At 46.1% G+C, this 25,297-nt stretch overlaps 1 protein-coding gene across 1 annotated transcript; it reads right to left on the bottom strand.

The window, feature by feature from the left end:
• Positions 1-765: 765 nt before the first annotated feature.
• LOC139419400 (cation channel sperm-associated protein 3-like) lies at positions 766-23,647 on the bottom strand. The gene is made up of 7 exons (XM_071169346.1): positions 23,473-23,647; positions 23,077-23,230; positions 22,659-22,898; positions 22,311-22,493; positions 21,622-21,762; positions 4,043-4,162; positions 766-786 (listed from the first exon to the last, which is right to left on the bottom strand). The coding sequence occupies exons 1-7, from the start codon at positions 23,616-23,618 to the stop codon at positions 766-768; spliced, it is 1,005 nt and encodes a 334-aa protein (XP_071025447.1). The 5' UTR covers positions 23,619-23,647.
• Positions 23,648-25,297: the final 1,650 nt, after the last annotated feature.

The following is a 25,297-nucleotide window of genomic DNA, read 5'->3' as shown; positions in this document are numbered from 1 at the left end:
TTACTGGTGAGTCTACTTCCCTCCGAACATATCTTACAGCAAGAGTGTCTTAACTACTCCAAACAGCGCGAAATGCAAATGACAGTCTGTACTTGTACCAAACAGGTTTGCAACTAGTGAGAAGATAGTTCGTGACCCACGTATTGACTTGGAGAATAAATCATCCAGAACAGATGACGTGTTGTGCCTGTCTGTGGCTGTTCACCAGTAGACAGAGGGGTTACGTGGGCCTCCGGATTCTACAGATAGTAGCCTACCTCACAGTGGCCCCAAACCTGAGTACAGACATGACTATGTGGGCCATCTGGACTGGACTCTCCCTGCCTGGCTGACAGCCTGGGTCTGCATCCCAAATTGGAACCCATTCCCTACTTAGTGCACTTATTTAAAACAGGGTCCTTGGGGCTCTGGTCAAAAAAAAGTAGCGCACTATCTAGGGAATAGAGTGCCATTTGGGATGGATACTGGAGACATTTTGAAGACCATTGTCTGCCAACTCTAGGCCAATGGAATGGACTGGACATCACCATAGCCAACCCACAACAAAGACCTGACAGACAGCTGTAACGTGCCAACATATGTCCTCTTTTTTTAATTTGAATACCAGTATGCAAATGAACAAGGATTTCAGCTCTCAGTAGCTCTCAGTCGGATCCCTGTTCCTGTAGCTGTTACGCCCTCATTTTGATTTTCCTCTCTCTCAGTGCTTTCTGTTCCATTTCAATCAAGTCTTCTTCCAGTAAGTCACTCAGAATCAGAACGGCCTCAGAGTACAGCTGCTGCAGCCTGCAAGGGGACAATCTTTTTTTTGTTATACATCTCTTCATCACACTTTAGTTACCTTACTTTTCATAACTATAGCCTCTATAATTACCCGTAATTACAGTAGCTAGATAACCAGCACACACACACACACACCACACCACACCAGCACACACCACACCAGCACACACACATACACACACACACACACACACCACACACACACAACCACACCACACACACACGTTTTCTTTACAAAATGAGATATCACCCTTTCATTTGAGCGTACATAAGGCAGCCTTATTATTCAATACCTTAAAATCAACTGAATGTGTTTTTGCTATAAAAGACATACACCGTGTGTGTAAAGATTTATAGTCTATAGTCATTTAGTTGCAGATTTCTTAGGATGTGGTTTGATGATTTAAACCTGAAACCAAAATGACAACCAAAACTGTTGGTTGTTTGGATGGTAAAAACGTGTAGAAGACTGGGTGACGATAGTGCATGCTGTTACAAGCCCTGCACCGACAAAAGTACTATAATCATGCACGTCCACAGAAAAAAAATGTAGTAATTACCCAAATCATCATCTTTGCGTCAAAAATATTTTTTGGGGAGGGGGGGGGGGGGGGGGTGAGTTTGACACGTGACATTCATTTAAGGATTATGGTACTAAGTCTACATCGTTAGGTTAAAGCTAAAAATAATTTAAAAAAATACGAGACTTCATTATGCAAAATTGACATCATTGGATGTATCCATTTCTAAACGGGATATTCTAGAAAAACACAGCTTAGAAATGTTTCCGTAACATTCAGGTTTCTAGGATAAGACAAAAAAAAACATAGTTCTGATTTGAAAAGTGCCTCCGGTCCATGTATTGAAAAAGAAAGTGAACAACAGCAATTCAAACAGAGAGCTTTTAATGCACGTGTAGAATGTTATTTCCGATCCCTCTATCTCCACTTCATGGCTGTCATAAACCTCTCTCTCTCAAACCCTATTCTCTTCCTACTTTGCACAAACACTCAATTGAGTTAAAAAATAAAATAAAAACACCTATCTCTCTTTATAACTCTCGTTTACAGTCTGTTTGCCCCTCACAGAACAATCATTAACCCTTTATAGGAGAGTCTGTTTGGCTGTGACCCAGATAGGACTCTGATTGAGAGTGTGAGTGTGTGTGTGTGTGTGTGTGGTCTCTGAGACAGACGTTTGGTGGTAAGCTAGCTCAGTTAACAATACATTTAGTGCTTGGTGTACTGTGTCCCAAATTCCTTCATGCACTATATAGGGAATAGGGTGCCATAGGGCTCTGGTCTACAGTAGTACACTATATAGGGAATATGGTTCCATAGGGCTCTGGTCTAAAGTAGTGCACTATATAGGGAATAGGGTGCCTACTTGTTCAGACTGTAGGGTGCTGTATGGTTCTGTAGGGTGCCTACTTGTTCAGACTGCAGGGTGCTGTGGGGTGCTGTAGGGTGGCTACTTGTTCAGACTGTAGGGTGCTGTGGGATGCCTACTTGTTCAGACTGGAGGGTGCTGTAGGGTGCCTACTTGTTAAGACTGTAGGGTGCCTACTTGTTAAGACTGTAGGGTGTTGTAGGGTGCTGTAGGGTGCCTACTTGTTCAGATTGTAGGGTGCTGTAGGGTGCCTACATGATCAGACTGTAGGGTGCTGTAGGGTTCCTACTTGTTCAGACCGTAAGGTGCTGTAGGGTTCCTACTTGTTCAGACTGTAAGGTGCTGTAGGGTTCCTACTTGTTCAGACCATAAGGTGCTGTAGGGTTCCTACTTGTTCAGACTAAGGTGCTGTAGGGTTCCTACTTGTTCAGACTGTAAGGTGCTGTAGGGTTCCTACTTGTTCAGACTGTAAGGCGCTGTAGGGTTCCTACTTGTTCAGACTGTAAGGTGCTGTAGGGTTCCTACTTGTTCAGACTGTAAGGTGCTGTAGGGTTCCTACTTGTTCAGACTGTAAGGTGCTGTAGGGTTCCTACTTGTTCAGACTGTAAGGTGCTGTAGGGTTCCTACTTGTTCAGACTGTAAGGTGCTGTAGGGTTCCTACTTGTTCAGACTGTAAGGTGCTGTAGGGTTCCTACTTGTTCAGACTGTAAGGTGCTGTAGGGTTCCTACTTGTTCAGACTGTAAGGTGCTGTGGGGTTCCTACTTGTTCAGACTGTAAGGTGCTGTAGGGTTCCTACTTGTTCAGACTGTAAGGTGCTGTAGGGTTCCTACTTGTTCAGACTGTAAGGTGCTGTAGGGTTCCTACTTGTTCAGACTGTAAGGTGCTGTAGGGTTCCTACTTGTTGACAGTTGTGTCCTGGTGATCCAGGGTGGTCAGGTAGATGTCTATGAAGGACATGCTGGTACACAGGTCCTCCATCACAGTGTAATCAGTGTGACGCAGAGACTTGTTGAACTGTTGCACTAGCTTGGTGAAGTTGCCTGTCTGTATGGAGGGAGGAGAGCAGATCGGGGTTCAAACGCTATTCGAAATCTTAAAAATAGCTTTAGCATTTCCTTTAGCCTGTGATTAATTATATTGGTGCCATTGCACTTGGCATGCTCAATGAAGCCCAGATTAAGTATTTGAAATTATTTCAAATCGTTTTTGAACCCAGGTCTGAAGAAGAGCGTGTTAAGTAGGTCATGTTTGGATGTCTGTCACAAGTATCATTCACAAAATGGCTAGCGGTGTCAATCCCCACAAAACGGCTAGCGGTGTCAATCACCACAAAACGGCTAGCGGTGTCAATCACCACAAAACGGCTAGCGGTGTCAATCACCACAAAACGGCTAGCGGTGTCAATCACCACAAAACGGCTAGCGGAGTCTATCATCGGGGTCAAAAAGTCAAGAATCAAGTCAACACCTGTTTGTGCATCGGTATCCCACAACGTAAACCAACCTTAGTCCTAACTAACATTAGGGGCTCCTGAGTGGCGCAGCAGTCTAATGCACTGCATCTCAGTGCTAGGGTATCGTCACTACAGACCCTGGTTCGATTCCAGGCTGTATCACAACCGGCTGTGATTGGGAGTCCCATAGGGCGGTGCACAATTGGCCCATCGTTGTCCGGGTTAAGGTTTGGCCGAGGTAGGCCGTCATTGTAAATAAAAATGTGTTCTTGCCTAGTTAAATATTTTTTTTTATAGTCTAACGTAAACCTAACCCGCATGTCCCAAATACCACCCTTTATAGTGCATTCCTTTTGACCAAATTCCTATAGTACACAGTATAGGGAGGGGACACCTGGCTCTGGTGTGAGTGTCACCTGGCTCTGGATCAGATTCCTGATCTCGTTCTTCTGTCTCTGGATGATGGCGTGTTTCTTCTGGGTCAGCGAAGCCTCCCGTTCACTTTGTACCTCATTCTCAAAACGCTTCGTTGCATGCTGGGGAAAACACATGAAAAAGTATTGGATTCCTAGCTACGATTTGTACAACTGGTTTTCAAATCTGTAAATGCATAATTTCCAGTGCACTGTATATTAAACCCTAAAAGTCGATTGAAACACCTGTGTATCTAAAGTGAATAGTTCATATTAAGACCAATACGTACGTGAATTACAACATTATTTGAAATACAAATTGTCTTTTGTTTTTTTTTTGCATATAAAAACAGGTAGCTTTTTCCTTAAACCAGTTGCTAAAAGTCGTCCTCGGATCTTAGGAGCAGAGGCTAAGATCTATATATATTTTTTTGAATACCTTGTTATGTTTATTCAGAGATCCATTACTACCAGCGTGTGTCCCCCCCCCCCGCCGCCACATGGTGGAGGACGGAAATAACACTTCACACACTAGCTAAGAAATAGGTTACATTATCACGCTATAGCAGCTCCCCAAAGGAAACCCAGAGAGCCTCCCGATCCATCCATCCCCTCACTCTGGATGTGTCCCAAATGGAACCCTATTACACACACACACACACAGGTTTCTTTATTTGTACTATTTTCTACATCGTAGAATAATGTGTCTAATAAGCTATAAGTTTGTTAATGAATATTTATATTTTGTGTTTTTAAGTTATCATTTCAGTTTTACTTGGCGTTATCACTGTTACACACAATACTATTATTTGAAGAATCTCAAATATAAAATATATATTTTGATTTGTTTAACATGGCTACTACATGATTCCATGCGTGTTATTTCATAGTTTTGATGTCTTCACTATTATCCTACAATGTAGAAAATAGTAGAAAATAAAGAAAAACCCCTAGAATGAGTAGATGTGTCCGAACTTGACTGGTACTGTAGGTACACAAAGTAAGTATTCAGACCCCTTCGCATTTTGTTACAGCCTTGTTCTAAAATGGACTAAATACATTTTTCCTCATCAATCTACAGACATATTTTTGCAAATGTATTAAAATAAACAGCAATACCTTATTTACTTAAGTATTCAGACCATTTGCTATGAGACTCAAAAATTGAGCTCAGGTGGATCCTGTTTCCGTTGATCATCCTTGAGATGTTTTTACAACTTGATTGGAGTCCACCTGTGGTAAATTCACTTGACTGGACATGATTTGGAAAGGCACACATCTGTCTGTATAAAAAGGTCCCACAGTTGACAGTGCATGTCAGAGCAAAAACCAAGCTGTGAGGTCGATGGAAATGTCCGTAGAGCTCCGAGACAGGATTGGGTCAAGGCACAGATCTGGGGAAGGGTACCAAAAATATTCTACAGCATTGAAGGTCCCCAAGAACACAGTAGCCTCCATCATTGTGAAAAGGAAGAAGTTTGGAAGCACCAAGACTCTTCCTAGAGCTTGCCGCCCGGCCAAACTGAGCAATCGGGGGAGAAGAACCTTGTTCAGGGAGGTGACCAAGAACCCGATGGTCACTGAAAGAGCTCCTCTGTGGAGATGTGAGAAACTTCCAGAAAAACAACCATCTCCACAGCACTCCACCAATCAGGCCTTTATGGTAGAGTGGCAAGACAAAAGCCACTCCTCAGTAAAAGGCACATGACAGCCTGCTTGGAGTTTGCCAAAAGGCACCTAGATTCTCTTGTCTGATGCCAAGCTTCACATCTGGAGGAAACCTGGCACCATCCCTATGGTGAAGCATGGTGGTGGCAGCATCATGCTGTGGTGATGTTTTTCAGCAGGAAGGACTGGGAGACTAGTCAGGATTAAGGGAAAGATGAGCAAAGTACAGAGAGATCCTTGATGAAAGCCTGCTCCAGACCTCAGACTGGGGCGAAGGTTCACCTTCCAACAGGACAATGACTATAAGCACGCAGCAGAGACTACACAGGAGTGGCTTCAGGACAAGACTATGAATTTCCTTGAGTGGCCCAGCCAGAGCCCTGACTTGAACCCGATGGAACATCTCTGGAGACCTGAAAACAGCTGTGCAGCGACACTCCTCATCCAACCTGACAAAGCTTGAGATGATCTTCAGAGAAGAATGGGAGAAACTCCCCAAATACAGGGGCGCCAAGCTTGTAGCGTCAAACCCAAGAAGACCCGAGGCTGTAATCGCTGCCAAAGGTGCTTCAACAAAGTACTGAGGAAAAGGTGTGAATACTTACGTAAATATTTTCAATACATTTGCAAAATGTATTTGTCATTTTGGGGTATTTGATGAAGGTGGAAAAAAGGCTATTTAATCCATTTTAGAACAAGGCTGTAACATAACAAGATGTGGAAATATCAAGGGGTCTGAATACTTTCCTAAAGCACCGTGTTTTTTATTTAACAAGGAAAGTCAGTTCAGAACTAATTCTTATTTACAATGACGACCTTACACCGGCCGAACCCAGACGACGCTGGGCCAATTGTGCGCCGCCCTATAGGTCTCCCAATCACAGCCGGTTGTGATACAGCCTGGATGTGTGTGTGATATATATACATATATATATATAGGCCCTGGTTGAAAAGTAGTGCAGTATAAAGGGAATAGGGGGCTGTTTGAGATGCAACCAGCAGCAATAAAAGAAGGTTCTCTCTCACTCACTCTCTCTCTCACTCTCTCTCTCACTCTCTCTGACTGACTGACTGACGCAGTGCTATGTGAACTTGTAGGGAGTGAACAAGTTATATCCCGAGGCCGCATTCATTGTAGCTGGGGACTTTCCAAATTTCCTCCTGAAATTCTATCAACACACCTCCTGTCCTACACGCGGAGAGCGTACGCTTGACAATTGTTACTCTCCCCTCCGGGATGGCTACAAGGCCCTCCCCCGCACTCCCTCTGGCAAATCAGATCACGGCTCCATCTTGTTCCTCTCCCCTCCTATAGGCAGAAACTTAAGCAGGAAGCACCACTGGTAAGGACTGTTCAACGTTGATCTGACCAATCAGAATCTATGCTGCAAGACGGTTTTGATCACGCGGACTGGGAAATGTTCTGGGTCGCCTCTGAGAATAGTATAGTAGGACTCGGGTTCATCAGGAAGTGCATAGAGGATGTTGTTCACTGATGGTTAGAACTTATCCAAACCAAAAACCTGTGGATAGATGGCAGCATTCGCACAAAACTCAAACCACATTTAAAACACGCAAGGTGACTGGGAACATGGACAAACAGACCAGCTCTGACCTCCGTAAGGCAATCAAAGAGGCAAAACAACAACAGTACAGAGATGATTTGAATCGCAATTCAACAGCTCAGACACGAGACCCATGTGCCTCCAGACAATCATAGATTATAAAGAGATAGCAAGCCAAGTCGCAGACACTGACGCCGGTCTCCTGGACAAGCTTAACACCTTCTCCCACTTTCGAGGAAAACAACACAAAGCCACCGACGTGTGCCCCTATCGCTCACGAGGAATGTGTGCTCCCGATCTCCGTGGTTGACGTAAGACATTCAAGCTTGTTAACCCCTCGCAAGTCTGCCAACCCAGATGGCATCCCAAGTCGCATCCTCAGAGCATGTACAGACCAGCTGGCTGGATTACCAACAACGATGAGATTCCAGGAAAATAGCCTCTCCCTCAGACGACAAGGCGCAACAGCACCTCTTCAACCTCAGGAGGCTGAAGAAATTTGGCTTGGCCCCTAAGACCCTCACAAACTTCTACAGATGCACCATCCTGTCGGGCTGTACCACCGCCTGGTACAACAACTGCACCACAGGGCTCTCCAGAGGGTGGTGCGGTCAGCCCAACACATCATCCAGTGCACACTGCCTGCCATTCAGGACATCTACAGCACCCAGTGTCACAGGAAGGTCAAGAAGATCATCAAGGACCTCAGCCACCCAAGCCATGGCCTGTTCACACCGCTACCATCTAGAAGGTGGAGACAGTACAGGTGCATCCAAGCTGGGACCAGACTGATAGAATCTGTTTATCTCCAGGTCATCAGATTGTTAAACAGTCATCACTAGCTGGCCTCCGCCCAGTATCCTTTCCTGAACCTTAGACATTGTCACTAGTCAGATACCAGCCAATAATCTACCCTGCAACTTAGAGACTGCTGCCCAATGTACATAACAGTCATTAAACACTGGTCACTTTAACAAGGTTTACATACTGTTCACTGAGTACTGCCCCTATACAGTGGGGCAAAAAAGTATTTAGTCAGCCACCAATTGTGCAAGTTCTCCCACTTAAAAAGATGAGAATTTTCATCATAGGTACACTTCAACTATGACAGACAAAATGAGAAAAAAAAATCCAGAAAATCACATTGTAGGATTTTTAATTAATTTATTTGCAAATTATGGTGGAAAATAAGTATTTGATCACCTACAAACAAGCAAGATTTCTGGCTCTCACAGACCTGTAACTTCTTCTTTAAGAGGCTCCTCTGTCCTCCACTCGTTATCTGTATTAATGGCACCTGTTTGAACTTGTTATCAGTATAAAAAAGACACCTGTACACAACCTCAAACAGTCACACTCCAAACTCCACTATGGCCAAGACCAAAGAGCTGTCAAAGGACACCAGAAACAAAATTGTAGACCTGCACCAGGCTGGGAAGACTGAATCTGCAATAGATAAGCAGCTTGGTTTGAAGAAATCAACTGTGGGAGCAATTATTAGGAAGTGGAAGACATACAAGACCACTGATAAATCTCCCTCGATCTGGGGCTCCACGCAAGATCTCACGCCGTGGGGTCAAAATGATCACAAGAACGGTGAGCAAAAATCCCAGAACCACACGGGGGGACCTAGTGAATGACTTGCAGAGAGCTAGGACCAAAGTAACAAAGCCTACCATCAGTAACACACTACGCCGCCAGGGACTCAAATCCTGACGTGTCCCCCTGCTTAAGCCAGTACATGTCCAAGCCCGTCGGAAGTTTGCTAGAGAGCATTTGGATGACCCAGAAGAAGATTGGGAGAATGTCAGATGAAACCAAAATATAACTTTTTGGTAAAAACTCAACTCGCCGTGTTTGGAGGACAAAGAATGCTGAGTTGCATCCAAAGAACACCACACCTACTGTGAAGCATGGGGTTGGAAACATCATGCTTTGGGGCTGTTTTTCTGCAAAGGGACTAGGACGACTGATCCGTGTAAAGGAAAGAATGAATGGGGCCATGTATCGTGAGATTTTGAGTGAAAACCTCCTTCCATCAGCAAGGGCATTGAAGATGAAACGTGGCTGGGTCTTTCAGCATGACAATGAAGGAGTGGCTTCGTAAGAAGCATTAAGGTCCTGGAGTGGTCTAGCCAGTCTCCAGATCTCAACCCCATAGAAAATCTTTGGAGGGAGTTGAAAGTCTGTGTTGCCCAGCAACAGCCCCAAAACATCACTGCTCTAGAGGAGATCTGCATGGAGGAATGGGCCAAAATACCAGCAACAGTGTGTGAAAATCTTGTGAAGACTTACAAAAACGTTTGACCTCTGTCATTGCCAACAAAGGGTATATAACAAAGTATTGAGATAAACTTTTGTTATTGACCAAATAGTTAATCCTACAATGTGATTTTCTGGATTTTCTTTCCCTCATTTTGTCTGTCATAGTTGAAGTGTACCTATGATGAAAATTACAGGCCTCTCATCTTTTTAAGTGGGAGAACTTGCACAATTGGTGGCTGACTAAATACTTTTTTGCCCCACTGTATATAGGACCATCCACCCTTACCTGGGATATGGATGCATGAAGACCTAAAGGTTGGAAACGTTGTAACAATACAAAAATAAATCACCTGGGAGCATGAATGCATTCAAAAGAAATGTGGCTTCCACATTTAACCCAACCCCTGTGATTCAGAGAGGTGCGGGAGGGGGGCTGCCATAATCGACATCAATGTCTTCGGTGCCCGGGGAAACAGTAGGTTATCTGCCTTGTTAATGACAGATTTTTACCTTGTCAGCTCTGGGATTCGATCCCGCAACCTCTCGGTTACTTGCCCAACGCTCTAACTACTAGGCTACAACAGTGTTCAGCATTTTCTATGTAATTTTACATACCGTTTTACCCACTTTATACTGTATGCATATACTGTTTTCTAGTCATGATTCATCCTATAGAATTACTGCAGTAAACACATTTTCTATTCACATACTGTGCATACACACCATTCACATACATCGGCTTGGTATTTTTGATTTATTGTTTGGTATTTTATTAGGATCCCCATTAGCTGTTGCAAAAGCAGCAGCTACTCTTCCTGGGGTTCCACACAGAACACAGAACATGAAACATAATGCAGAATGACATAATATAGAACATCAATAGACAAGAACACAGAACATGAAACGTAATACAGAATGACATAATATAGAACATCAATAGACAAGAACAGCTCAAGGACAGAACTATATGCATTTTGTTTAAAGGCACACGTAGCCTACATATCAATGCATACACACAAACTATCTAGGTCAAATAGAGGAGTGCCGTGACGTGTTGCTTTATCTGTTCTTTGAAACCAGGTTTGCTGTTTATTTGAGCAATATGAGATGGAAGGAAGTTCCATGCAATAAGGGCTCTATATAATATGGAACGCTCTCTTGAATTTGTTCTGGATTTGGGGACTGCGAAAAGACCCCTGTTGGAATGTCTGGTGGGATAAGTGTGTGTGTCAGAGCTGTGTAAGTTGACTATGCAAACAATTTGGGATTTCCAACAATGTTTCTTACAATAAGAAGTGATGCAGTCAGTCTCTCCTCAACTCTTAGCCAAGAGAGACTGCCATGCATAGTATTTATATCAGCCCTCTGATTACAATGAAGAGCAAAACGTGCCGCTCTGTTCTGGGCCAGCTGCAGCTTAACTAGGTATTTATTTGCAGCACTGGACCACACGACTGGACAATAATCAAGATTAGACAAAACTAGAGCCTGCAGGACTTGCTTAGTGGAGTGTGGTGTCAAAAAAAAAGCAGAGCATCTATTTATTTTATGGCCAGACAGACATCTCCCCATCTTTACAACCTTTGACCCTATATGTTTTAACCATGACTGTTTACAATCTAAGGTAACGCCAAGTCATTTAGTCTCCTCAGCTTGTTCAACAGCCACACCATTCACCACACCATACCAGATTCAGCTGAGGTCTAGAACATAGGGAATGATTTGTACCAAACATAATGCTCTTAGTTTTAGAGATGCTCAGGACCAGTTTATTACTGGCCACCCATTCCAAAACTGCAACTCTTTGTTAAGGGTTTCAGTGACTTCATTAGCTGTGGTTGCTGATGCATATGTGGTTGAATCATCAGCGTACATGGACACACGTGCTTTGTTTAATGCCAGTGGCAGGTCATTGGTAAAAATAGAAAAGAGTAGAGGGCCTCGAGAGCTGCTGTGTGTTACTCCACACTTCGCATGTTTGACATTAGAGAAGCTTCCATTAAAAGAAAGCCCTCAGTTCTATTAGATAGATTGCCATATCGTGGATTCAGAGCTGAGGTTGAAAATACAATTCAAACGGCTGCACTGAAATCTAACAGTACAGCTTCCACAATCTTCTTATTATCCAGTTCTTTCAACCAATCATCAGTCATTTGTGTCAGTGCAGTACATGTTGAGTGCCCTTCTCTATAAGCATGCTGAAAGTCTGTTGTTAATTTGTTTACAGAGAAATAGCATTGTATTTGGTCAAACACAATTTTTTTCCCAACAGTTTGCTAAGAGCTGCGAGCAAGCTTATAAACTCAGCAAAAAAAGAAACATCCTCTCACTGTCAACTGCGTTTATTTTTTCAGCAAACTTAACATGTGTAAATATTTGCATGAACATAAGATTCAACAACTGAGACATAAACTGAACAAGTTCCACAGACGTGTGACTAACAGAAATTGAATAATGTGTCCCTGGGTCAAAATCTAAATTAACAGTCAGTATCTGGTGTGGCCACCAGCTGCATTAAGTACTGCAGTGCATATCCTCCTCATGGACTGCATCAGATTTGCCAGTTATTACTGTGAGATGTTACCGCAGTCTTCCACCAAGGCACTTGCAAGTTCCCTGAAATTTCTGGGGGGGGGGGGGGGGGGGGGGGGGGGGGGGGGGGGGGGGGGGGTGGATGTCCCTAGCCCTCACCCTCTGATCCAACAGGTCCCAGACGTGCTCAAAGTGATTGAGATCCGGGCTCGTCGCTGGCCATGGCAGCTACAGAGTACAGGCCTAGGTGTAATGCTCATTCCTTCCTTATTAGGATTTTTACAAATTATCTTTGAAAGACGGGGTCCTGAAAAAGGGACATTTCTTTTTTTTGCTGAGTTTAGGTCTGCTGTTAGAACCAGTAAAGGCCACTTTACCACTCTTGGGTTGCAGAATTACTTTGGCTTCCCTGCAGGCCTGAGGACAAAGACTTGCCTCTAGGCTCAGATTAAAGATTTGACAGATGGGTAGCTGACTCTATAGCCACTCCTTTCTCAGTAGCTTTCCATCTAAGTTGTCAATGCCAGGAGATTTGTCATTATTGATCGATAACAATTTTTCCACCTCTCCCACACTAACTTTACAAAATTCTAACTTGCAATGCTTTTCTTTCATTATTTGTTTTTTTTATGCATTAATATAATTGCTCTCTGTTTGTTGTTGGCATTTCCTGCCTAAGTTTGCCCACTTTGAAATAAATCATTAAAATAATTGGCAACATCAAATGGTTTTGTGATGAATCTGATTCAATGAAAAATGGAGTTGAAAGTCTTTCTGCCCTTAGTTTCATTTAAAATACTCCAAAGTTTTATTCCATTGTTCTTTATATCATGGATCTTGGATTCATAATACAGTTTCTTCTTCTTAGTCACATAATGTCTCAGTTTGCAGTAAGTCAGATGTGCAGACAGACTTATTAGCCACTCATTTTGCCCCATCTCTTTCAACCATACAGTTTTTTCAATTCCTCCTCAATCCTTGGCGCCTTAACAGTTCTAACAGGTGCATGTTTATCAATAATTGGAAGAAGCAATTTCATAAATTAATCAAGTGCAGCATCTGGATGCTCCTCATTAAAATCACATCAGACCAAGAAATATTTTTAACATCATCCACATAAGAGTCACAGCAAAATCTTTTGTATGATCTCTTATACACTATTTTAGGCCCAGCAGTTGGAACTTTGGCTTTCCTGCTTATAGTCACTATATTGTGATCACTGCATCCAATGGGTTCAGATACAGCTTTAGAACAAAGTGCTACAGTATTATTAAAAATGTGATCCACACATGTGGATGATCTTGTTCCTGTAGTGTTTGTAAAAACACCCTGGTATGTGGATTAATAACCAGATTACAGGCACCAGATTACAGGCACTGGTTACAGTAAAACACTTCATCTTGAGCGGACAGCTTGATGAAAACCAGTCAATATTCAGGTCCCCAAGAAAGTATACCTTTCTGTTAACATCATACACTAACAACCATTTCAGATATAGTATTTACAAACGGATTGTTAGCACTTGGTGGCCTATAGCAACAAAAAAGAAAAATGCTTTAGATGTGCCAAGTGAACCTGCAACCACAACACTTCAATAACACTTGACATAAGATCTTCTCTAAGCATTACAGGGATTATGGCTCTGAATATATACAGCAACACCTCTCCCATAAGCATTTCTGTCTCTTCTATATACGTTATGTCCTTGTATTGCTACTGCTGTATCAAATGAATTATCTAAGTGAGTCTCAGAAATGGCTAATATATGAATGTTCTCTGATGTTAGCAAGTTATTGATTTCATGAACCTTATTTCTAAGGCTACATATATTAATTTGGGCTATTTTCAGTCCTTTCCTGTGTAGCTTATCAGAGCTAGACATACTACTGAAAAGAGCAAGCAAAGCAAGAGAAAAAAATATATACATTCAGCAGTCCATTAATCAGTTGGTGTGTGTGGGTGTGTGTGTGTGTGCGAGCTGTGGGGTTGAAGCTATGAACCCAAAGGCTTGGCTTTCTCATCCCTTCCAGGCTTCTGGGAGGGAGGGTGAACAATGAGCCTGTCATAGCAGATGTAAGCAATGTCCCCACGCGCTCTGGCAGCTTTCATGGCTGGGATCAGTTCTTTCCTCTTCTGGCGCACAGCTTCAGGATAGTCCTCATTGAGGAAGATATACGTTCCTCTCAAGTTCTTGGCTCTTTCCAGAACAGCTACCTTGTCCTTGAACCTCAGGAACTTGACCACTATCGGCCTGGGCCTGTCACCTGGGCCGGTGGTGGGTTTTCCAGTCCTGTGGGCTCCACCTCAATCTTCCTGTGGTCCATATTCAATTTCTCAGAGATCATTTCTCTCACTTTGTCCTCAGACTCCATCCAGGTCTCATGTGGAGATTCTGCAATTCCATCCACAACCATGTTGTTCCACCTTGATTGTCCCTCGAGATAGCCTGATTTATCTGTCATTGTTATCATGGATTCACACACAGAACTGATGTCCTCTCTCAATGACTTACAGATTGCTGTCATATTGCTCTTCTGTTTCAACTCATTGAGCTGACCATGGGAAAACTGCAAACTGTTCTTCAGGTTCGGGGCCTCTCTCGTCAGGTCGTCCATTCTTTGATTAGTAGAATCCACAAGTATTTGGACAAAACACTTGAAGCTATTTTCTCGTTGTTGTAACAACTGCTTGTTGGTCTATTTTTGTTCGTTTAAAAGATCCTTTACGTGTGATAGAGACACCACTATCCTCAACGGTACTCCCGCCGGCTTTGGTCTTTGTCACGGTAGCTAGCAACGTTGGTTACCCTGTTACGCCTTGCAGTTCCAGACAGGGAAGGTCATGGGGAAGATTGACAACAACAAACAGCAGGGATCTAGACAGCCACAAACCCGGAACAATCCCCAGTCCCAGCCACAATTGTTAACCACATCGCGGGCTGCGTTCAAGAAAACCCAGTTAGCTTGATATGCAGCTAGCTAGCAGCTAGGCTAGCTGCGACGCCAAATAGCTCCTCAGACCAGTCCTTGGGTCGGCAGGATCACTGGAAAGAGACAAGCAGTCCCAGCAACTGATGACAACTGCGTTGCTGGTTTCAAACTAAGAAGCTAGATAGCTACCAATAACCTTCCAAATAAAAATCTCTCTCTCTCTCTACATCTCCTGTCCTACATGCGGAGAGCATACGCTTGACAATTGTTACTCTCCCCTCCTATAGGCAGAAACTTTAGCAGGAAGCACCAGTGGTAAGGACTATTCAACGTTGATCTGACCAATCAGAATCTATGCTTCAAGCAGTCCCTCTTCGGTTAAAGAAGGATTTTAAGCCTTAAGACAACTGAGACATAGATTGTGTCTGTGTGCCATTCAGAGGGTGAATGGGCAAGACAAAAGATGTAAGTGCCTTTAACAGTGGGGCAAAGAAAGTATTTAGTCAACCACCAATTGTGTAAGTTCTCCCACTTAAAGAGATGAGAGAGGCCTGTAATTTTTATCATAGGTACACTAACTATGACAGACAAAATGAGAATAAAAAAAATCCAGAAAATCACATTGTAGGATTTTTAATGAATTTATTTGCAAATTATGGTGGAAAATAAGTATTTGGTCAATAACAAAAGTTTCTCAATACTTTGTTATATACCCTTTGTGGGCAATGACAGAGGTCAAATGTTTTCTCTAAGTCTTCACAAGGTTTTCACACACTGTTGCTGGTATTTTGGCCCATTCCTCCATGCAGATATCATCTAGAGCAGTGATGTTTTGGGGCTGTTGCTGGGCAACACAGACTTTCAACTCCCTCCAAAGATTTTCTATGGGGTTGAGATCTGGAGACTGGCTAGACCACTCCAGGACCTTAATGCTTCTTACGAAGCCACTCCTTCGTTGCCCGGAAGGTGTGTTTGGGATCATTGTCATGCTGAAAGACCCAGCCACGTTTCATCTTCAATGCCCTTGCTGATGGAAGGAGGTTTTCACTCAAAATCTCACGATACACGGCCCCATTCATTCTTTCCTTTACACGAATCAGTCGTCCTGGTCCCTTTGCAGAAAAACAGCCCCAAAGCATGATGTTTCCACCCCCATGCTTCACAGTATGTATGGTGTTCTTTGGATGCAACTCAGCATTCTTTGTCCTCCAAACACGATGAGTTGAGTTTTTACCAAAAAGTTATATTCTGACATTCTCCCAATCTTCTTCTGGGTCATCCAAATGCTCTCTAGCAAACTTCAGACGGGCCTGGACATGTACTGGCTTAAGCAGGAGGACACGTCTGGCACTGAAGGATTTGAGTGCCTGGCGGCGTAATGTGTTACTGATGGTAGGCTTTGTTACTTTGGTCCCAGCTCTCTGCAGGTCATTCACTAGGTGTGGTTCTGGGATTTTTGCTCACCGTTCTTGTGATCATTTTGACCCCACGGGGTGAGATCTTGCGTGGAGCCCCAGATCGAGGGAGATTCATCAGTGGTCTTGTATGTCTTCCATTTCCTAATAATTGCTCCCACAGTTGATTTCTTCAAACCAAGCTGCTTACCTATTGCAGATTCAGTCTTCCCAGCCTGGTGCAGGTCTACAATTTTGTTTCTGGTGTCCTTTGACAGCTCTTTGGTCTTGGCCATATTGGAGTTTGGAGTGTAAATGTTTGAGGTTGTGGACAGGTGTCTTTTATACTGATAACAAGTTCAAACAGGTGCCATTAATACAGGTAACGAGTGGAGGATAGAGGAGCCTCTTGAAGAAGTTACAGGTCTGTGAGAGCCAGAAATCTTGCTTGTTTGTAGGTGACCAAATACTTATTTTCCACCATAATTTGCAAATAAATTCATTAAAAATCCTACAATGTGATTTTCTGGATTTTTTTCTCTCATTTTGTCTGTCATAGTTGAAGTGTACCTATGATGAAAATTACAGGCCTCTCTCATCTTTTTAAGTGGGAGAACTTGCACAATTGGTGGCTGACTAAATACTTTTTTTGCCCCACTGTATATCTTCTGTAAATTCACCCAGTGTAGATACTGTACATTGGTTGCATTTGGATTACTGTTGTTACAGTGCTATTTGGGTTGTTAACCTTTTACTGTACTGGGCTCATCAGAGTCATACAGAGTGTTGCTTGATCGTCTTAAACAAATCTACTTTGAAACTAAATGTATGTGCACCTCATACACGGTTATGGGCTTAACAAAAATATAGACACCTGTACCATGTCAGATATAGAGTGGAAATGTATTACATTTGAGTTTGTGTCCCAATATTACATTTTATAAACATCACAGATGACTGAAGTATAACAAAACCGTTTGACATAGAGACACTGACATTTTTGGGGCTGTTTAAAAAAATAAATATGTTTAATAATTATGAAGTATATTAATAACATCCCACCCATGAAGCCACTAGGTCACTTGACTGCAGGAAAGGGCTACTTGGATTCGTTCCGACATTTCATGATTTCGTATATTTTTTTGTTTGTGATTATTTGTGTACTTTGACATTTTACTCCATTGTTAAGGAGCTAGTAACATAAGCATTTCGCTGACCCCGCTATAACATCTGCTAAACTGTGTAAACTTTTGATTTGATTTTAAAGAGGTGGCCTGGTCGCTTGCTTTCTCCAGGGCGTCAGCTGTAAATAATTATACGAAGGGTCACATGTAGCCCTGCCTGAGAGCTGCCGTCTGGACATCACATCTGACTAAACCCCACAGAGACAGCACAGCACTGAGCTGAGCTGGCTTGGGCCCAGGAAGACAGGATGCATAGAAAATGGAACCCTATTCCCAATACAGGGCACTACTTTTGACCAGGCAGCGTACACTATGTATGGGAATAGGGTGCGATGCCATTTGGGAGTCCCATGAGGACAGGGGGGGGGGGGGGGGGGGGGGGGGGGGGGGTTCAACCTGGAGGACAGGGGGGGGGGGGGGGTTCAACCTGGAGGACAGGGGAGGGGGGGGTTCAACCTGGAGGACAGGGGGGGGGGTTTAACCTGGAGGACGGGGGGGGGTTCAACCTGGAGGGCAGGGGGGGTTCAACCTGGAGGACAGGGGGCAGGGGGGTTCAACCTGGAGGACAGGGGGGGGGGGGTTCAACCTGGAGGACAGGGGGCAGGGGGGTTCAACCTAGAGGACAGGGGGGGGTTCAACCTGGAGGACAGGGGGGGGGGGGGGGGGTTCAACCTGGAGGACAGGGGGGTTCAACCTGGAGGACAGGGGGGTTCAACCTGGAGGACAGGGGGGGTTCAACCTGGAGGACAGGGGACAGAGGGGTTCAACCTGAAGGACAGGGGGGTTCAACCTGGGGGGGGGGGGGGGTTCAACCTGGAGGACAGGGGGCAGGGGGGTTCAACCTGGAGGACAGGGGGCAGGGGGGTTCAACCTGGAGGACAGGGGGCAGGGGGGTTCAACCTGGAGGACAGGGGGGGGGGTTCAACCTGGAGGACAGGGGACAGGGGGGTTCAACCTGGAGGACAGGGGACAGAGGGGTTCAACCTGAAGGACAGGGGACAGAGGGGTTCAACCTGAAGGACAGGGGGGGGGGGTTCAGCCTGGAGGACAGGGAGGTTCAACCTGGAGGACAGGGGGGGGGGGTTCAGCCTGGAGGACAGGGGGGTTCAACCTGGAGGACAGGGGGGTTCAACCTGGAGGACAGGGGACAGGGGGGTTCAACCTGGAGGACAGGGGGGGTTCAACCTGGAGGAAGGGGGACAGGGGGGTTCAACCTGGAGGACAGGGGGGGTTCAACCTGGAGGACAGGGGGCAGGGGGGTTCAACCTGGAGGACAGGGGGGTTCAACCTGGAGGACAGGGGGGTTCAACCTGGAGGACAGGGGGCAGAGGGGTTCAACCTGGAGGACAGGGGGCAGAGGGGTTCAACCTGGAGGACAGGGGGGGGGGGGGGGTTCAACCTGGAGGACATCGGACAGGGGGGTTCAACCTGGAGGACAGGGGGGGGGGGGGGGGGGGGGTTCAGCCTGGAGGACAGGGGGGTTCAACCTGGAGGACAGGGGACAGGGGGGTTCAACCTGGAGGACAGGGGGGGTTCAACCTGGAGGAAGGGGGACAGGGGGGGTTCAACCTGGAAGACAGGGGGGGTTCAACCTGGAGGACAGGGGGGTTCAACCTGGAGGACAGGGGGGTTCAACCTGGAGGACAGGGGGGGGTTCAACCTGGAGGACAGGGGGGTTCAACCTGGAGGACAGGGAGGACAGGGGGGTTCAACCTGGAGGACAGGGGGGGTTCAACCTGGAGGACAGGGGGGTTCAACCTGGAGGACAGGGGGGGGGGGGGTTCAACCTGGAGGACAGGGGGGGGGGGGGTTCAACCTGGAGGACAGGGGGCAGGGGGGTTCAACCTGGAGGACAGGGGGGGTTCAACCTGGAGGACAGGGGGGGGGTTCAACCTGGAGGACAGGGGGGGGTTCAACCTGGAGGACAGGGGGCAGGGGGGTTCAACCTGGGACAGGACAGGGGGCAGGGGGGTTCAACCTGGAGGACAGGGGGCAGGGGGGTTCAACCTGGAGGACAGGGGGGGTTCAACCTGGAGGACAGGGGGGGGGGGTTCAACCTGGAGGACAGGGGGGTTCAACCTGGAGGACAGGGGGGTTCAACCTGGAGGACAGGGGGGTTCAACCTGGAGGACAGGGGGGTTCAACCTGGGGGGGGGTTCAACCTGAAGGACAGGTGGGGGGGGGGTTCAGCCTGGAGGACAGGGGGGTTCAACCTGGAGGACAGGGAACAGGGTGGTTCAACCTGGAGGACAGGGAACAGGGAGGTTCAACCTGGAGGACAGGGGACAGAGGGGTTCAACCTGGAGGACAGGGGACAGAGGGGTTCAACCTGAAGGACAGGGGGGGGGGGGTTCAGCCTGGAGGACAGGGGGGGTTCAACCTGGAGGACAGGGGGGGGGGGTTCAGCCTGGAGGACAGGGGGGTTCAACCTGGAGGACAGGGGGGGGGTTCAACCTGGAGGACAGGGGACAGGGGGGTTCAACCTGGAGGACAGGGGGGGTTCAACCTGGAGGAAGGGGGACAGGGGGGTTCAACCTGGAGGACAGGGGGGGTTCAACCTGGAGGACAGGGGGGTTCAACCTGGAGGACAGGGGGGTTCAACCTGGAGGACAGGGGGTAGAGGGGTTCAACCTGGAGGACAGGGGGCAGAGGGGTTCAACCTGGAGGACAGGGGACAGGGGGGTTCAACCTGGAGGACAGGGGGGTTCAACCTGGAGGACAGGGGGGGTTCAACCTGGAGGACAGGGGGGGGGGTTCAACCTGGAGGACAGGGGGGGGGTTCAACCTGGAGGACAGGGGGGGGGGGGGTTCAACCTGGAGGACAGGGGGGGTTCAACCTGGAGGACAGGGGGGTTCAACCTGGAGGACAGGGGGGGGTTCAACCTGGAGGACAGGGGGGGGTTCAACCTGGAGGACAGGGGGGGGTTCAACCTGGAGGACAGGGGGGGTTCAACCTGGAGGACAGGGGGCAGGGGGGTTCAACCTGGAGGACAGGGGGCAGGGGGCAGGGGGCAGGGGGCAGGGGGGTTCAACCTGGAGGACAGGGGGCAGGGGGGTTCAACCTGGAGGACAGGGGGGGTTCAACCTGGAGGACAGGGGGGGGGTTCAACCTGGAGGACAGGGGGGTTCAACCTGGAGGACAGGGGGGTTCAACCTGGAGGACAGGGGGGTTCAACCTGGAGGACAGGGGACAGAGGGGTTCAACCTGAAGGACAGGTGGGGGGGGGGTTCAGCCTGGAGTACAGGGGGGTTCAACCTGGAGGACAGGGAACAGGGTGGTTCAACCTGGAGGACAGGGGACAGAGGGGTTCAACCTGGAGGACAGGGGACAGGGGGTTCAACCTGGAGGACTGGGGGGGGGGGGGGGTTCAGCCTGGAGGACAGGGGGGTTCAACCTGGAGGACAGGGGGGGGGGGGGGGGTTCAACCTGGAGGACAGGGGGTTCAACCTGGAGGACAGGGGGCAGGGGGGTTCAACCTGGAGGACAGGGGGCAGGGGGCAGGGGGACAGGGGGGTTCAACCTGGAGGACAGGGGGCAGGGGGGTTCAACCTGGAGGACAGGGGGGGTTCAACCTGGAGGACAGGGGGGTTCAACCTGGAGGACAGGGGGGTTCAACCTGGAGGACAGGGGGGTTCAACCTGGAGGACAGGGGGGTTCAACCTGGAGGACAGGGGACAGAGGGGTTCAACCTGAAGGACAGGTGGGGGGGGGGTTCAGCCTGGAGTACAGGGGGGTTCAACCTGGAGGACAGGGAACAGGGTGGTTCAACCTGGAGGACAGGGGACAGAGGGGTTCAACCTGGAGGACAGGGGACAGAGGGGTTCAACCTGGAGGACAGGGGGGGGTTCAGCCTGGAGGACAGGGGGGTTCAACCTGGAGGACAGGGGGGGGGGGGGGGGTTCAACCTGGAGGACAGGGGGGTTCAACCTGGAGGACAGGGGGGTTCAACCTGGAGGACAGGGGGGGGTTCAACCTGGAGGACAGGGGACAGAGGGGTTCAACCTCAGTAGTAGTAACAACAACGGTGGTAGTACAGTACGTACCTGGATCTCCATGATGACCACGCCGATGAACATGTTGAAGAAGATAAAGTAGCCGATGAGGATGAAGACGATGGTGAAGATGCGGCTGGAGTTCATCCCCAGGTCGTCAAGGTTCTGCTGCAGATCAGTCCAACCATCCACCTGAGGAGGGCAGAGACAATGGAATAAGAGTTGAAAAATGTCCAGTAGTTTTCCCAAAATGCCCAAGTTTTCCAGAAATCACAGAAGGATGATTCTTGGAATCAAAAGGGAAAATGGAAAACCTGGGAATTTGGGGGAAATTACCAGAGTTTTGTAACCCTAGATGTTAATTATGTATGTTTCCTCAACATGTGCACTAAACAGACCACAACAGACAGCATGTTGGGATATTTGCGATGAAAGATACTGTTGTAGGAACATAACGTTGACATATTTCATACATGGCAGCACAACAAAAGGGCCCTGACGTGAGAATACGACTGCCAAAAAAACAAATGTAAAATGTTTAGGTCTACCGGTGGACAGACAGAGGACATTTGGTTCGGCCTACGCCAGACTGAACTGGCAGTCTACAACAGGGGTTCTTTTACAGCCTGGGACCCAAATGAGAAATTCACTGTTTTCCTGGGACCCAAGCTCATGAAACACCTGCGTACCATAAGCAAGATTTCCACTAGGATAGGTAGGCTATTCTAATTCATACTCACTGTCACTAAACTGAAAAGTGTGAAGAGCGCACAGCCCAGGTCTCCCCAGTTCTCAGGATCTCCAGTGTTAGGGTCTCCAAAGTAGTAATATCCAATGATGGCAAAGATGAACATCAGGAGAAACATCAGGCCCAGGACATATACCACACTCTTCATGGTCTTGAATAGAGCTACAACCAAGGCCTGTCAATCAAACAAAAACACAACAAAAGAGAGAGAACACTAAAAATCTCTACAAACCTGACAAACCTTATCCACCGTCAAACTCTAAAAAAGGTTATCCAAAGACCAACGTAACAGACACATGTGTATGGCCAAGTATTGTAGCACTAATTGCGTCATTCTCACCTGCAGGCCCCGAATGAAGGACACAGTCTTCAGCACGCGCAAAGAGCGAAAAGCGCGGACGATGCGCATGGTCCCCATTGCACTGGAGTCCCCTCCATCAGCGAACATGGGAACGAATGAAATGACCAAAATAATAGCGTCGAAAACATTGTAGCCATTTTTCCAGTAAACCCCTGGGTTAACGTACACCTTCATCAAGAACTCCATGGTGTAAATGGCCATGAAGAATTCGTCTGCAATCTGTTTGATGAAAATAAGAGTGAAGGGACGACTGGATTTGAGTAGAGGACATATTTGCATACAACAACTGCTACAAAGCTTAAGCTTATGGAACTGTTACATTTTCCCTAGACGTAATTGTGTATGCTTCTATGTCAGTGTTCGCAATTAGCAAAATTGCGATCAGCAAATTACCCACCGCAAAGAATCCAAAAAGTGTGTATTTCAAATCATAGTCGGTCTCCAAAGCCATGAACAGAGCGTTGAGGATAATCGTGACCATAATCAAACCATCGAACAGTGTTTTTTCAGTAATGTTGGCAATGTAATCGTAGAATTCGGTATCTTTTCTCCTGAATAAAACAATATATATATATTTTTTAAAAATCACAGTAGCCTAGCTAATAACAACACCACATTTCAAATGAATTAGTCAGAAACATCTGAAAAGAAAAACAACATGTTTTAAGTGGGCCAGCTGCATTGACGGGTAAACATGCCTCAGAGTCAGACAAGTGTGTGTGTCCGATAAAGAGCTATGACATCTAACGTTTAAATGGAACAACAACAAAAAAGTTATTTTTCTTTAGCCTACACATTCAAACCCGCCGCTGTTGCTGCTGCTCTCCCAACAGCGTCCCAGTCAGAGAATCTTCGGAGCGCTATCTGACTGGCTCCCTTTTGAATGATGAATCTAAAATATCCGCTTCCACTTTCTTTGACGTCTGCATTTAGCTCCATCTTCAGTACCAAACTCCTGGGGTAAAAGCATCGACTCTCGTCGAACTCCTTGGAAAAGGGGAAATAACCAGGTAGTACTCAACAACAATGACCTCACAATGAAATGGAACGTATAAAATAATAATAAATAAAAAAACGTTCTTGTTTACACATCACAATTGACACTTCGCTAAGCCCCGCCTAATTGTTTTGGGGGGGGGGGGGTGCATGCACTAATCTTTTTTATAGACCCAATAATAAACGCATCAGTTAAACAGTAAAAATGAATTACCATATTATGTGGCAGGAACACAACCAGTCATTATATTTTCATCTGATTGTCAAACAAATCACTTTTTAAAAAGTAGGCTACCTGTGTATGTTTGTCCACTCCAAAATAATTCCAGCGCCCAGGCTGCATGTAGGCCTATACTCTAACCATTTGATGATTGGAAATAGACTTCTGTTACAAAACACACAAAGGTGTGCCTAATGACATTCAGCGATTGCCATTGATTATGTCTATATTGATTAGGCCTACAAAAATTGACGAGTCTTGCCGACAAATTGAACATTTTTTATTTTGTTCCCTGAAAAGTCAAGATACCTGAAATGTGGCTGAAACTGTACGAGGAAAAGTGGGATGGTCACCCTAAAGCACGGGTCAATTTACTAGACTAGGCTACAATGCGTATTACCATGAACATCAAATAGGTCGACCGGTGGTAGGTAGCACGTGATGTAGTGGTAACAAAAAAAAAGATAAGATCAAGATAAACTCTGATTGCCGGTCGCGGTAAAAATAAATAATGCTCCTTTATAGGAAACTATCAAATTACAGTACTTTTGTTTTTATTTATTGTGTTTTTTTAAATGTGGGAAAACGTCCCCTACACCACTGCCACTAGTCTACCGACCGAGGCCTCTCAAACCGAGGCAATTTTACACAGCTGAACACGCGCAGAACAGGCAGCCTAAATTCAATTTTAATACATGAGTTGAATTAAAACATGTTTTATACCCTAGTTCACGAGTTGTCCACAATTCACGAGTTAATGATTAGAGTCTTCACAGATCATGTGACATAAAACACCACCTTTCTTTGCATACATTAATGACATTTATGACAGTGTTATTTGTCACTAATAGCATTTAACAATTCAATTAGAAGATTGAACTTAAAACCCTGTACAAATCATGGATCTTGGAGATCTCTGGAGATCTGCACTGTAAGGTGTAGCTATGCCTAGTAACATTTCAATATGTTTTGCCGTGAAAACAGTTGTCATGGGACCAAAAATCCTAAAATAATGTAGGCCTATGCCATTGCAAAATCAAATGCTTCTAACCCTAACGTTAACCTCTTCTAACAGAAATAATCACCTTATAGGCCTACTGTCATTAACATATAGCCTTCTTGTTGGATGGATCGAATGTGCATTGGTGTCTAGCTGTAGACTAGTTGTCTAGTGATATTGGTGTCTAGCTGTAGACTAGTTGTCTAGTGATATTGGTGTCTAGCTGTAGACTAGTTGTCTAGTGATATTGGTGTCTAGCTGTAGACTAGTTGTCTAGTGATATTGGTGTCTAGCTGTAGGCTAGTTGTCTAGTGATATTGGTGTCTAGCTGTAGACTAGTTGTCTAGTGATATTGGTGTCTAGCTGTAGACTAGTTGTCTAGTGATATTGGTGTCTAGCTGT

The sequence above is a fragment of the Oncorhynchus clarkii genome, chromosome 10, assembly GCF_045791955.1.
Source record: "Oncorhynchus clarkii lewisi isolate Uvic-CL-2024 chromosome 10, UVic_Ocla_1.0, whole genome shotgun sequence".
NCBI lineage: Eukaryota > Metazoa > Chordata > Actinopteri > Salmoniformes > Salmonidae > Oncorhynchus > Oncorhynchus clarkii.
Note: the sequence above shows the minus strand (reverse complement) of the source record. Positions and strands in the feature narration are given on the sequence as shown.

Coding starts and splice junctions, on each gene's coding strand:
- LOC139419400 (XM_071169346.1), bottom strand. CDS start 23,618: ATGGAGCTAAATGCAGACGTCAAAGAAAGTGGAAGCGGATATTTTAGA. Junction 22,494..22,658: donor CCTTCATTCGGGGCCTGCAG/GTGAGAATGACG, acceptor TTTGATTGACAG/GCCTTGGTTGTAGCTCTATT. Junction 21,763..22,310: donor CACTTTTCAGTTTAGTGACA/GTGAGTATGAAT, acceptor TGCCCTCCTCAG/GTGGATGGTTGGACTGATCT.